The following is a 15,648-nucleotide window of genomic DNA, read 5'->3' as shown; positions in this document are numbered from 1 at the left end:
GTACCCGTCGGTCTTCCCTCGTCTCAGGTCCGCGTAGCGGCAAAGCGCCTTCTTGTTCCAGCTGGGGTTCGAGGATGTCATCGCAGAGCCCGAGCTAACCCATTCCTTCGACAAAGTCTGGATCTGCAGCCACGCTCTCTTTGAGCTAGGCAAGTACCTGATCTACAAGGTCCTGACTCTGGTCCTTGCGATACCGCTGGCCCTGGTTGCGGGGATCGTCTTCGCGGTGCTCAGCTGCCTGCACATCTGGTAAGTGCGTTTCGTTACTCGTCGCTGCACGGGCTCGGCAGAACTCCTCTGTTGTCGCGGTACTGTCTAAACGTTGACCACCCTCTTTACAAACAGTGGGCAGATCAGCATACGTTATCTGCTTTATCTTTAAAGGAGAGAAATTAAAACGTGTTCGCTGTGATTCAGTTCCCTGCTTAGTGTTTACCAGTGGTCTGTCATGTGTCTGTAAGCTGCTTGGGGCAGAGAGCCTGTTTCAGCATTTGTGTGGCACCTACCCCTACCTGGCTTCTGCAGTAATAATAATGACTGCTAGTGGGTTTTTCTAAACTAGTTGTTAAGTTGTTTAAACATGTGTATTTGAAATGAAAGACCTGGGCAGAAGTATTACTTACACCTGACACTCTCTCAGTATGGTTACCTCTTTCATTTTTTTCCTGACAGACTGAAGAAAACTTTTGAGGGCCCAGCTTGCCCTTTCTTTGCTACTGCCACAAAATCTACTGTCTCCACCTTGCATCTGGTACATAGTCATCTCTAGGTGCTCTGCCCCAAAGCACTGCCACCTAAGCAGAAAAAAAAAGAAAAAAATCCCTGATGGCTCAGGAAAGTGCTTCTGTCCATGGCCAGGTTCACGGGCAAATACAGCGCCCCTCTAAGTCCCAGCAAGTCCCCTGATATACTTTAAGCAGAATATACTGGCAGAATATGAGGGCAGAGTACCTTGAGACCAGAAAGGCAGGTGCATGTGGAGAAGGAAGAAAGGCAGGGAAAAGAATGAGATTGCGGAAAGAACTGAGAGTCCAGCAGATTATCAGCATCATTCCTGCATACCAGGATTTTCCATATACATGGGTTTTAGGTAAAGTCTCATTTAACTTGGGTAAGAGTGGAATTATGAAGAAAGTGTTAAGGAAAACAAAATTTAGTCCTGAAACTGGGAAACAAACTCAAAACAATAGAAATAAATTGTTTATCTGAACCTGTAGTTGCAATCTTGAGGGTGCAGTTTTGTTTTTTCAAAGTGGAATGGAAGTTTCGGATTGATGTCATTGTCATGAACCACTTTGAAAACTGATTAACTCAAATTTTGAAGCATAGAGTCTGCATAATATCCAAAGGAGTAGCAATGTAGTTCAGAGCTGCCCACCTGCTACTCTTTTGGTCTTCTAATTATCATTAATGCTGTGTAGTGTGCCCAGCCTTTCAGGTCTGTCAGCTGTCACTTGTGCTGTAGTGTGCTGTGTGACTGCAGAAGGGTATGGTGAGCATATGGATTTTCAGTAGTGGATTATCTATGGAAGAATTCATCGATGCCAAATTTATTAAGACTATAATAAGTCATGATCAGAATGGTCTTTTATTCTGGATTTCACAGCCTGGATACATAGACATGAGTTTCACTGAACCAGGACTCGGAGGTCAGTTTCTATTTATGCAAGTAGTCCCTAGTGACTGTCTCAGGAACTGTGGGTTCTCTGTACATCTGAAATAGGACTGTCTGAATATGGCACTTCATTTGAAAAGTTTCCCTTGATTCTCTGTGAACACACTTGCTTCCCTAAGCTATTTTTTTTCCCTATGTTCATTGTCACTACAGAAGCAATCTTTCATTTTACTCTTCCTTACCCCAGGGAATGGGTGTGAAGGAATCACATAACTCAGTTGCATTAACTGCACTGCCTTGGACCCCATGGAGTGCTACCATCCAAGGCCGGCACTGTCTTATCTTTCCACAACCTGGATTTGCTCCAACACAAGAGGGTAATGCAGTGTCAGTGCAGGTATAGGAACCTTAAACACATGGTACTGGCTCCCATATAGCCACACTGGGTATGAAAAAAATAGTAACTCCTTGTTTTGTGGTGAGAGGAAGGGAATTCGTTATAACTGCTTTCAGCTGTTGAAATGTCATGGGAAAACCCTGGGCACACCCTCCCACATGGCTGCCTTCAGGAGGCCTTATCAGAGTCTCTGCCTCACTTTCATCATCCAAAACAGTGAGATGATGATGTTGATCTGCCACAGGGGAGGCTTTCCTGAGGCTAAATTCAGAGGTGTTTCGGCTTTTGGAAGTCCTCGGATACAAAGCTCTGTTGATTGCCACACACGTCGTTGCAGTTTTGTCGGCATGCCGAAAATCCACTAAAGTCTGACGTGGCATTCCTTACACATAAAGGACACCTCATGAGTTGCCCCCTCATTGCTAAAGAAGGAAGCAAATGTGTGAGATTTCACGGAAAGCAAAAAGAAAGCTGAGTAAGAAATATGTAATAATACACTTTAATTTTCATTTTTAACTATAAAGATGGAGCCTATTATGTTCCTGTTCTTAAACTGGCTGCTTGAGTCCGAATCCAGTTTTACACTGCCCGGTAAAAGATACTGATGGGCTGAAACTGTACCAGCCAACGGTTAGGTGACCTACACACACACCAGTTCAAGGAAGGCTTCTTCTCCACATTACTTCTCCTTCACTGATGGCTGTCATTCTCAGCATGGACTATACATGGCAGAATTTGTCAGACTTGAGTTTTAACATCTCTCTGTGAATGTTAGCAAGCTTTTAAACATCCTTGTATTGAGGCTGTTAAGGTTACTGATTTTTGAACACTGCTAGTTTTCCAGGCAGCACATGCCAAATGATGATATTTATTATAGATCAAGCACTGATTCTTGTTCCAAGCCACATTTGCCACCTCTTGGAAATTAACACTTTAATCTTATATATTCTTTTCTTGTACTCTTGACTGAATAGTGTTCTGGTATGTTGCATATTTATGATAAAAATCTGGTTCATTTGAGGATCCGTAACTTGAGTCTTGGATCTGAGATGGGCTCTAAAACACAAGAACTCAGACAGCTTTATGCTCTTCTTGTCAGCTGGAGCCGTAGGTGCTCAGAGCTCCTCTTGGCTTGAGCTTCCATTCAAAGTGCTAAGGTGTAGCCTTACAGGCCAGGAGCTATATTCAAAGAAGTGTACATGGACATGCATCATCTCTTACCTCTTTTTGTACATCTCCATTTATGTAACTTACTGCTATCATACTCAACGCCAAAACCATCTCCCTACTGGCTGTCTGAAATAAAAAGAAATTACACTACAGCTATGCCATGAAGACCTGCCTTACAGTCTGGTGTTGCCTTGATGCCTCTTCTTCCATGTCCAGGTGGATGTTGTCTAGCTTCATTTTTAGTTTTATCTTTTCCATTCAGGTGTTGGAATATATAATGTTTGGTTTTAATGCACTTTATATACTGCATATAAAGTGCATATAAAGGGTCTGGGAAAGCTTTGGTGGTTATCGCTTTCCTCACTCATAAATATCCCAAAGGTAAATGGGACTTGATGGGGAGCTCTGCAACTGCTAGATAATACGTAGCCAGCTGTTCACAATGCTTGCATGTATCGTAGAGCCACGCAAGACTTCTGGTTCAAAGTCATGATGTAGTACACGTGTATACTTGGAATCAGGGAATTTAACCACTGAATGGTACAGCATTTGAAAAATAGCATTAAGACATGTCTGAGGTTGCATTTTGAAAAACTTTACAGAAGATATGATTCTTCACTTTGAAGCAGGAATCTGAATTAACTCCAACCACATGGCCCAGCTCTGTGAAAAGCTGAACTGCATTGAACTGAAAATACCCTTACCAGTGGGAATTAACTTGTGCTCTGCCGTTTCCAAGAGGCGTTTGGGTCTCAGCAGTGTTCCGCGGGGATTAGCAGAATAAAAGTAATGTGACCAAAAGTGGGAAAGGTTGATGGGTATAATTTTGTAGATGTCACGCCTTGAAGAGAAAGAAGATAAAATAGAATTGGATGAAAAAAATGGGGTAATTTGCTCTTTTCAGTTCAACAGTTGCCAAAAGAGGTGATTCCTTCTACTTAGTGAAGGGATGGGTATTTTATGATATACATACATACCAAGAGCCAATGAGAGGTCAGACAGGTAGCTTAAATACCTTGGCTATGCTTCAGCTTAGATGCCAGATTCCACAGAGCTTTGATTTTCTTCCCAATTCTGTACCATATGGTAACACTGGTAGTACCGATATTGCAGTAAATGTTGATATCCTTGGGATACGCTGACTTTACTTCCACTGTTAGACATTACTCAAGCAAGCAGTTACTGTCTTTGCAAATAGAAGTGCAGACTGGGGTGAACCCACTCCACTGGGAGTAAGGGATATCTATGTTAATGTTTATTTGACACAAATAACAAAGTGCACAAAACAAATGCATAGCTTCTAATGGCACTTGGTTATTTAGTTTTTACGTGTGCCTGGTCACTCCACACAAGTCGCATCACATCCTCTGATGATCCAGAAATGACGCAAGGCAGGGTAACATATCCTATGCAGAACAGGATGCCTACTTACATACATGTAGAAACCTTATATAGACACACCCGCGTATTTTAAAAGTTAGAAAATACCTTTTACTACTGTCTTGAGTGAAAAGGATTTTCTTCTTTGAGGAAAGGTGTTTGATTAATTGTTGTCTAAGTAGACTGACTTTTATTTTTAAATTGAAAATTGTTTACATGAATTAGCTTTGATTGCTGGCATGTTTCCTGTGGAGTTAGCCTACATTGTTTTTCGTGTGCATTTACCATAAAATGGGATAGCAACTGCTAAAAGATTATCAAACATTACCAAAACATTTTTACATTTATTGTATTTAACATTGTCAAAAGGGGATGAGTTCTTGTCCTGTGTGAAGGACCTCTAAGTTGCAAGCAGTCTGATCCTGCTCTACCAGCCTTTCCTAATGACATCCTGGTGATTCACTACATCTTTCTGTGAAACTTCTGCACAGTGTCCTGTTTGTTTACTTTGTATTTTGTATGATCCTGTTGACAGAGCGTCCAACAGAAATGTCAGCTTTTCTGCTTCTTTCCAGTTCAGTTAGATTAAAAAAAAGATGCAGGCCAAATGAATTTTGCAAAGGATCAGTGGCATAGCCTTTATAAACTAACTGAAATTAAAAAGGAGTGAAGTCAACACAGCTGAGTAGCCGTTTCTGCTGTTTTCCCTGTGTTGCTTAGAAAAATACCGATTTTTTTCCCCTTTGCATTACTAATGTTTATCAACATGTGAAGCCCTAATTTTGTTCTCTAGAAATTATCTATTCTATATGCAGTGATACTGTAGCTGGTTAGAAAACACATAGTTTACAGGGTTCACTTTAAAACTGGAGACACATTATTCCAGTAATGCTCACAGTTCTATATGGTGTGTATATTACTAGCTGTTTCAGCAGAGACAAAAAAGAGAAGGTTTTAGAAAAACTATTCGTGTTTAAATCCATCTGGGTTAGCTTAAAGTGCAGCATAGACATGCTAGTATATGGCTTGCTTTGTATGATAAAAGCTGAGAATCCTGTTAGATAAACACTGCAAATAATTCATTTTGACTCTTCACATTTCTAAGCTGTAACTTTTTAAAAATGTGCCAGGTTTTTTTTTTCCTACTTTGTTATTCTGAACAGTACTCATTGAAAATACACAATACTCACCTATATTTTCAGACCTATGATGAAATAGTAAATTAAATATTTCCTGTCATTCCAACCAAAGTCAATGAGAGTTCTGCAGTGGAATTATGTGGACACAAGACAGAGATCTTAAATTTTGAATGCAACAGCAAACTAGAACAGTTTATTATCTTTATCAAGAGAATCCATATCTTCTTCTACCTAATATAGGAAATAAATGTGTTATATATGGCATAGAGATTTTTTTTTTCAAACCTTGCTCTAGTAGCTGTTCAGTATTACATAAATTATTTATACATTTAATTTTTTCTGCACCCAAGTAAGGACATCCAGCTGAGTGAAATGACCAGGGATTTTGGCCAGTAAATGACTAAAAAAGGAGAATAAAACTTAAAATAGTGTGATCAGTTACAATATATCCACTGGCCCTCATGAGCTGTCCATATGTGCCTTTCTGGCTCTTCTCCATTGTTAGGATGCTTGGCTTAAGCCACCATTAATGACATTGCTTTGGAATTGGGACATAGGGAGAGCATCCCCCGATGCTTACCAGTGCTCAGGAGATGAACACACCGTGCTTTCAAGTGTGCACCCTGAGTGAATAAAAAGATCCTTACCTGGACCTGGAGTTTTGACCTCATTCTATGGTAGTCTCTCACCCGCTAATGAAAAACTTCACAGGATCAGCAAGATCCCATTTTTCTGAGGTTTGGCGTGTCTCAGTACCATAGTAATCCAATGTCACCCGATATTTATTCCTTTACCGTTTCTGTTTAATAAAACTTAATAAAACAGAAACGGTTGCTACAATAGTAGCAATGTGTAACAGCGGAGAGAGATTGGTAGGAATGAGACACAAATGGCATGTGCATGTGTGCCTGTGCATTTGTATGTGTGTGAGTGAGAGAGGCGGGTAAAAGAAACACCCGAAGAGACAGCATGGCAAGAACAGATGGTAAAGACTGCTGTCCCTAGCTGACCAAACTGGGGAACGTGGTGTTTCTGTTAAGCCCCAAAGACCCACACTTGGATATGCTCACAGGACATGTGAGTCCTCAGGGGATGAGCCCACCAAAGCCGGGTGGCATCAAGATTGCAGCATATCACATACACCAGCCCTTCCAGCAGCAGGGATAGAAGAGCAAAACTTCACCCCTGTGAAAGATGTCCAAAAGTTAGCTCAGCATTGCCAATTAAGAAGCAGCAGAGACATGATGCAGAGAAAGCTGGTATCTCCTGTCCCCTGTGCTGCACACAAATGATCCTGGCCAGAAGATGCACCACATACATCATGGTGCTTCTGCATGGGCAGGTGTGAGGCCGTGAGTGAACGAAATTGACAGAGAATCAGTTAAGAGTGTAAAATCAACTTGGTTAGAAATTTAGAGTTGTACAATCACTTCCTCTTCCGTAAGATCTCACACTCACGTTTGGTTGTTCTGATTTACCTGCGCTATAGCAGCAGCAGTCTTCAAATCTTCCATTTTCTCTTTTACAGGATTGTGGTGCCTTTTGTGAAAACTTGTCTCCTGGTCTTGCCTTCTGTGCAAACTGTATGGAGGAGCCTAACAGATGTTTTCGTTGTACCATTCTTTCAGAGCCTAGGCCGATGCTTTGCTATGGTTAATATACGCCTGGACCACGAGTGAATATCAGGGATGCGACACTGCTGTAATTGTAGCTCGTGTTATACCTCTTTGCTAACCTAATGTCAAGCACTTACCGTTCATTCCAAACTATTAAATTACAATGGCTGGTTTTAAGTGGGAATATGCTATTTTTTCTAAAACTCATTTATTTTCAGGGAGATCAGTTTGAGGATAAGTAGGCAGTTTTCGTAGCTCACTATTTTAACAAGAGAGCTAACTCAGAGTAAGTTGGCAACACTTTATTTTAATGGTACATGGATTGCTAGATGACAGGAGAATTCTTGTGGAGATTTAACAGCCACCGCAGCGATAACGATTGGCTTTATTACTTTTTATTACTTTATTTTTCTATAAATATTTAAATAAGCAGTGATACCTGTGATCAGTGATCACAGTGATCAGCGAAACTGATCTCTAGAATTTCCCATTAAGTTTACAGCGAGTCTACCAGGGATCATTTTTGTCCTTCACTATGCAGAATGATCAATTCAGTCCTTTATTATCAGCAATTAAAAAGAACGTGACTCATTGCATAAGTATACCAGGAAACAAACTGTTGTGTAATTCTCCTATATTGGGGAGGAAAAGCTCCCTGGAAGTTTATTCCTTAAAATAAGGTGTTAGCTAATGATTTGAAACATAACTAATCTGTATATTTTATTTAATGAGAGGTTAACTTTGCTGTATATTTTGTACCTTTGTAAATGGCACTTGATTGGTTTTCTCTGAAGTATTATTTCTATAGTAGTTGAATTCTAAACAACTTACTAGGCAGCAAGAGTGAGACACTGCAGAAATGACTTCAGATAACTAAAATTTTAATTTCTAAATTATGTCGATTTTTAAGTGATGCTGTGCAATTCTAGTATATTCATTATATATGGTTGCCTGTAAAAGCAAAAATTATAAATGTTTTCATACAAGACTATGCAAAATAGTTGGAAATATCTGTTTATGAGAAATGTTTTTTATTAAAAATGGGGTGTAGTAAATGCAACCCTGACTATTTCTGTGTATTATCTGTGTGAACATTGTGATATTTAAAACAATAGACACTATGCTGGCACTTTAACTAGGTAGCAAGCTCCTTAGAAGGCAAGTGAGCATAATTGGTATCCTTGTCTAATTCTTCTCAGCTATTGGCTTGACAGTTGGTGTTGCTTATTTACTACTTCAAAGTGTAACCCCTAAAAAAAGCCCTTCTTCCTTCTGCACCTAATATGGCTTTGTAAACCAAAACAACAGAACAGATGCAGAGGTACATTAAAATTACATTAGCTTTCTGATGGGCTTATGCTGCTGTTTTCTTTAAATACAGATGATAAGTTGCAATTGTAAAATATTTGTATGGTTTCGAATATAATTTTCGAAAATGGTATCTTATCAAACAGATTTCTTATCAAACAAGAGATACATAATAAAATAATAAACCGTCAATTTTTTCCTATTTTCAACTTCATTTTTTTCAGGATTAAAAAGCTTTTAAAACGCCAAACACCACAGTATACTAGGCAGCTCTTCCAAAATAGGGGAGAGGGAAAAGAAGAGGATGAGTATCAGTATGGTTCCACTGTTACCAACTGCATTCAACTTACTTGTAGTAGAAATTTATATATCTCTGTGTGTAATTAAGCCCATAAAGGATGACTGCTTTCTCTGAAGCAGGTGTCTCAGTGCGGAATTTTGGCTACATTCAAAAACATGCTTCATACTTCTTATGGGAGCATGTTTTAATTTACAGATGAGCTGCTGAGTTTTCCTTTTCTTGCTTATTGGCCTCCAGAAGCTTCTGTATATACTGACACTGTATATTCTTGGTACATTGAGAACATCTTTGTACATCACAAATATTTTTACAATTTGTGCTATTTAGGGAGGGATTCATATGGTTTTTCAAAACTGGATCTTAATGATTAGTGCTCATGGAAACCTCCAAAGTTTTGTTCTTCTGCAAGAAGTTAGGTCGCTGTTCAGATGTGCTCTCCAGGATACCTTTATAATGTTAAAAATAGAAATATCTCTTTTGAAAATAAAAATTGGTCAGGCTAGGCCCGAATTCTTTCGAGACTTACTTTTTTTTACAACGTCCAAGGATTTGTATAAAGATATTTTCCATGGAAAATATCTTGATGAATTAACTTTAAAAAAAAAAAAAGCCATCAGTACTACTCCTTGTGTCCAAAAGAAGCTCTATAAAAGCCTAAGCTTTGAGGCAACTCAGGTTTGGATCCAGACTTTGAGAATGAGGCCATTCCTTAGAGAAAAAAAAAAGTTTCATTTTAAGTCAAGCACTCCTGGCTATGTGCGTTCTTAAATAGCTCGCTGAAGTCATTTGGTTCTAGCTACCACAGGCAATCAAGTAGAATAGTTTGGTTTGTTCTTGGTTTGATTTAGGCTTGTCATTAATTAGTTCTTTTTCACCATTTCTCTATCTGTTAAAAGGCTCAAGCAAGCTCATAATTAGGTAATTAAAGCTGTTTGTTTCTTACATATTTTGTAGGAGTATCTTTCTCTGGAACAGATGTGCTTTTTCTGTAAGAAAATGCCAAATGCACTCTTAGGCTTAGCATAAAATAATAGATACCTGGCAAATACTTCATCCGTGAAAGTAGTGGAAGGAAGCATGTGAATACATACAGACTCTGCAATGCTTCAGAGTGAATCTGCCCCAGACGACTCTGGCTGGCAAGTATTCTCTGGATTTTATGGATTTGACAGTTCTGACAGACATTCCGAAGCTCTGCCACAGCTGGTAACTGCCAACAGCTGACAGCACTGTTGGACAACAAGACTGAATGGGCACTGGCACTGAACTGTGATCTTTGATGTAGGGGTAGGTTCCTTAAGTTCACCTCCAGTTCATTCGAGATGTGGACAAACCATCCCAGCTGATTGCTTAACAACAGCTTATAAATAAGGATTTAGGCAAGAAAAGAGTCCTGAAACTTAGTCTCATTGACTGCAACAAATGGAGGAGAATTTACACACAATTCAGGTGCATCTACTTTGATGCATCTTCTTCCCCTCTATGGAATGGGGAAAATATTCCTGATTTTAACAAGAGGAGACTTTCTGTCATCATGGTAGATAAATAAAAAGTGTGATGGTAAGTTCTCATTCCAGCCTGCCTCTTGTTACTGCGGACCTTAGATTTATAATCATGAGCTGGATTCAGTTTTGTCATGCAAAATATTTAATCATCTTATTTTTCTTTAAGATCACAAATAATCTACAGAACTAACCCTGGATTGGTGTTTATTTGTGTTTAATTTATGGACTTTTTTCTTTTAATTCACAAAGAATTTTAACCTGCCTTCTTATGAGAGCTGTTTCATAAAATCCTTCTAATCTGACTCTAGAATTTCTGTGTTTGTATCTTATCTTTCCCCACTCTATTTGTTCACCATATAAATTGGAATAAATTCTTAACAGAAATTTTGACATATTAGTAAACAAAGAGCCTTTCCCCACTTACCCAAAAAGCTAACTTAGGCATACACTGACTAAAACAAGTTCAGAACATCCCTGCAGCTCTGGGACCTCAGACCACACACCTTTATTTAGTGAAAGCCAAACAATTGTAAATCCATTATTTTTACAGGGTGTGATTGTTTCCCCACCTGCAGAGATAAAATTGTTGTTGTCACACTGTATTAACTCTCTTTTTAAAATACATGGAAAAAAATACGTAGGGTTTTTTTTTTAATAAAAATACAAATAGGACAAAGTCAAACACCAACATTCCACAGACAACAGTGTTGTCTGTTAGTACACTGTGCTCATGAAAATAAGAGTTTAAGACCGCTAGCGAGTACACTGAGACAGCATTTATGTATTAAAAACTGAGGTGCATTCTTCATGCAGAGATCTACAACTGAGGGGAGAATTAATAAAGGCTAATTTTAGCCTGGTGACACTATTCTTCCTAGGTTTATTGCAACAAAATGAAAATGTCTTCTGCAGAGGCATTCAGAGGAGCTAAGATGGTTCCTGCTCTGAATCATCCTCCAGTGAAGACACTCTGCACTGATTAATGAGGAATGTTTGGCTTGGCTTTGCTCCTTTCCTCTGCTACATAAAAGTTGTATTTGCTGCAGAAATTGGGCAGGTGTATGGAAGCAACCAGACCTTCATATAAGTAGTGGGGCAGGTTCTCTACACACTTCTCTCACAATTTGAGGCCAGGTCTGAGTGTCACCTGTTAGGTGTTCAGTTTCATCATTTGCCTGGCTTCCCCCTCCCACTACATGTCACAAGTCAATGAATCGGATCCTACTTTAGACACCTAAATGGAATAAATATAGAGAGATTCATACTTTTATTTGAAACTTCAAAGAAAGCTTTTCTATATTTTCAACTGCCTCAGTTTTATTAAACTGAGCTGCTTTTTCATCTCATGTATCTACCTCACCTTGCTTTTTTACTTTACACTATCACAGGTATCACAATCCTACAATTATAAACTAGGATTGACCATGAAATGCTTAGACAGCAAAGCTTGGTGACGAAGTCCCATCCTGTGTAGGCCTCAAGAAGTGGGTATTTAAGTCCCATTAATGAGACTAGTACTCACAGTCTGGTATTTCTATAAGACACCTGAACAGTTAATAATATGGTAGAACTGGGAGCATGGTACAGGACAGTGGTGACATTCATCAGCATTCATGGTCCAGCTTGGTATTTGCCAAGCAATTTGATATTGGAAAGGGTTGAGAAAAGAGGGATTTGATTTGCACAAGGTCTGGCAGAATTAAAGCTGTCAATCTATTTGCTTCTCCAGCCAAGACGGTTACAAGCTATCTTGATTGAGACCTACAGAGACTAGCTCTAATAAAAGATGTACACACCTACCACAAGATTGAGAGTCAGGCATTTAAATCCAAAACTGTAATCCCTGCCCAGCTGCCACCCAACCAGGAACATGTTTAAACTCAGAAGGCACCTCCCTTTCATGTAACCTCCCCTCAGCACCTACAGTTTTACTTTGGTCATGCCCAGAACTGCCCTTGTTTGAGCGACTTAGCATCTCACTCTCACCTAAGCCCAGTCAGAATCCCAAGAGAAGGCAAAAGATTCCCTGGGACCACTCAGAATACACTTACTGCGCATCAGGATAGGGCACTTCCCAAAACACGCTTTTCCAGAAGTGAGTCCAAATGCGTGAGTGCACCTCAGACAGACCAACGTTGATTTGGAGTCTCCCAAGTGTTGGATTACTTCTAGCCCTCAGGCTGTTGTGAAATGCGTCACAGCAGCAGCGCTTCCCGTAAAAGGAAATCACTCCTAGCTAGAGGCTGCGAGAAGGGAGCAATGTGAGGGGATCTCACTGTCTCTCCAGGTATCACTACTCCTTTGACGCAAGGAACAAACAGGCCAAACAACAAATACATAAATGAAAGTGTGATCCTATACACTGGTGGTGAGGGGCACCCATCTCAATGGACAAGTTCTGATCCAGTGACTTAAAATCTAAAATCCAGAAATTCTCCAGAGAGTGGGGACAGAATGACCACCATGAACCCTCCAGGACTACAAGTCTGTAAACAATGGAATGAGCAAAACACTCACCTACATGTTAAACCCATCCCGATGCTTGTAAGCACACAGCAGGGTGAGGACAGTAACACAGCTGAGAAAAACCCATTACCAACAGCTCTGTCAGCTCAGGCTTTCATCCAACAAAACATCCAAAACCATGCATAAAAGGATGCACTTAGGCCGCAGAACAGAGGACACTGAACAATCTTCCTCTCCTGAGCCTCAGGTTTTTGAGTGCTCTGCACAAGGCAGGCTCCTTCCTGACAGCCTCTGTTAGCCGACAGCCTTGCTGCTGTTGAAAGTGTACATAAAGAATATAGTTTCCTAGAGCTGATTCTGATCTTGCTGCCATTGGAGTATATCAGGAGTATTGCTAACGCTATAACTGGAATAATTACATGAGCTTAAAAAAAGGGGTTGGGAGGGGGAGAGGAGTGGAGGGAGTGTTTGATACCAAACAAAGACACTCAGTGAGCAGTCAGGCACATTCAGTTCAGTTTCATGACTCATTTTCTTGAAGTTTTTTGAGGAATTTTGTCCAAATTTTTTTTTTTTTTTTGCACTGGCTTCTGGGAAGAAATATTTCCAAAACCTTTCCCCTTCTCAAAATGGAAATAACAGCTCATAACTTGTACACACTGCTCCATGTTTAGGGCAAGTTCTCAATTAAGGTAATCCTCAGGTTTGAAAGTTCACTTAAAGCAAGACTTTGGAGCAACAAAAACTTCTCAAAATTAGGTATGAAATGCCCAAGGCTGGTGTGAGGGAGAAAAAAGAAAGGCAGTGAGGTGGCCAGCCAAAGCAGCATGTAGTCCCGTTCAACAGCTGACCTGGGCTACTAAAGACAGAGCAAAGCTCAGAGAGAAGACAGTCTGGGTAACAGTTCCAAGGCCACCTTGGGTGTCTACAACCCCTGGCAAGGATAGACCACCCCTGGTTAATCCATCCACTCTTCTCTGACTGAGAAGAGGACCAGAGCCTTTGCAGTTTCAGAAGACTCCTGCAAGCCTTTACCAGGCCCTTGCCAGCTGAGCTATGCGCCTCCTCTGTATGTACTGGGAGCTCCTTGCAGAACCCCTGCATGCATTCCATGGCAAGTCTCTGGCTGTGAAGTTCATGTGCGTTCCTCACACAAGAGTGCCAGAGGCAATGGGCCATAGCTCTATTGCTATCCACCTCTGCAGACCTAACACCCTCACACTTACAGCTTGGTAGTACCCATGCCATTTCTCTGTGGGCTGTCTTCTTGGTGTTCAAGCTCTGTGAAGTGAGCACTGCTGATGTTCATCAGATGTGATGGTTAATTTCAGTTTGTCTGCAGCCTATTCTGGGATTCGTCTCATAAAGTTTATAAATTTCACCAGCTTCCAATGATTCATTTGGCTGCAGTAGTGTTGCATGATTCAGAATTTTTTTTTAAAAGGGACTGTCATTCTGCAGAAACCAAAATCAGAACCAAATCAGCTTTTCAAATTAACAAATATTTTTTTGTTGTTGTCGTCCTTGAGATATGCAGTAATGCTGCATGAGGGATCAAAATCTCCTGATTTACATGGAGGACACAGACTAATTGAAAAACTCTCCTAGGTAAAAACAAAGAACTGTCTTGTGGGTTTTTTTCAGATGGGTTGAAAAATCTCAGACACGATGCCCTTCAATACACCCGTTTGACTCTATGTACACACTGACATGTTTCGACAGCTGAAGATATTTTATTGATGGCCTAAGTGAATTATTGCATCAATTCAAAAGTTACTTTTAAAAATTACAGCTAGCTTGGAAAGTTGGAAAACACCCATCCAAAGCATTTGTTCTAAAGTTTATGAGTAATAAAAACTCTCAAAGAAAGTTTACTGCTAACTGATGACCACATCGGTAATATGTACCCATGTGGACGACATTTTTAACAGGTGGAGTTATTTACACCTGTGAAGCCTTCATAGTCTTCATCCATCTTATCCAGTGGCTTTTCGAGGTCTTTTCTCTGTTGAATTGCCAAAACCAAATACACTGCAGTTAAGCATTTTCTACTTCTGTTGCTGCAGTTCTGACCTAAATGGCATAACACTAAGGTCACTATTTTTACGTTAATCTTATAAATCTTTCAGCACGGTCTGATTTCCTAACAGAAAAATGAGGGCTGCAAACACTAAAAAAAAAAAAAAAAAGGCAAAACATTATTCATAGTATAGATGCACCATGCCATTGCAACCTTAACTTGAACCATCTTGAACACAGTGATGAATCTTTATAGCTTTTACATCAATATATGCCGCACAGCTTACAAAGGTCCTTGTGAACAGAGAGCATGGTAAAATGTCAGTGTCCCACCATTCCTCTTTAAAAGCGAATCCCAGTGGTCAGTATGCATGGCAGACATGCATGGGTCAGTCTCCTCTCGGGAAAAATACAGCGCAGCTGAAGTGCAGGACTGTTAAATATTTGCATAGTTTTGAAATGAACCAGTTGGGAAAACCTCTTTCTCTTCATCCCAAAGATGTCCAAGTTTCCACGATTGCTCTTGGGGCAGCGATGTCTACGTGTAAACTATTGTCAGTGCCGGGAGGGGGGCCCGGGGGGACCCTACAAACGCCTCGCTCGCTCTGGACGTGAAACACATCCATCTTCCCGCTGCTTTCTTACCGCTCCCCACGCCGCCCCTCACCCGAGCGCTCTGCCACACGCAGGCACCGTCGCCCCGCCAGCCCAGCGGCGGGGACCTGCTGCCGG

The 15,648-nt window shown here is 40.4% G+C and overlaps 1 protein-coding gene across 1 annotated transcript; it reads left to right on the top strand.

The window, feature by feature from the left end:
• Positions 1–45: 45 nt before the first annotated feature.
• Positions 46–7,380, top strand: CAV2 (caveolin 2; the record flags this gene model as incomplete). Its single annotated transcript, XM_010142187.1, has 2 exons — positions 46–249; positions 7,230–7,380. Coding segments are annotated over 2 exons (355 nt in total), but the record flags the coding sequence as incomplete, so codon positions are not given.
• Positions 7,381–15,648: the final 8,268 nt, after the last annotated feature.

This window comes from Buceros rhinoceros, unplaced genomic scaffold (assembly GCF_000710305.1).
Source record: "Buceros rhinoceros silvestris isolate BGI_N320 unplaced genomic scaffold, ASM71030v1 scaffold43948, whole genome shotgun sequence".
NCBI classification, from domain to species: domain Eukaryota; kingdom Metazoa; phylum Chordata; class Aves; order Bucerotiformes; family Bucerotidae; genus Buceros; species Buceros rhinoceros.
Note: the sequence above shows the minus strand (reverse complement) of the source record. Positions and strands in the feature narration are given on the sequence as shown.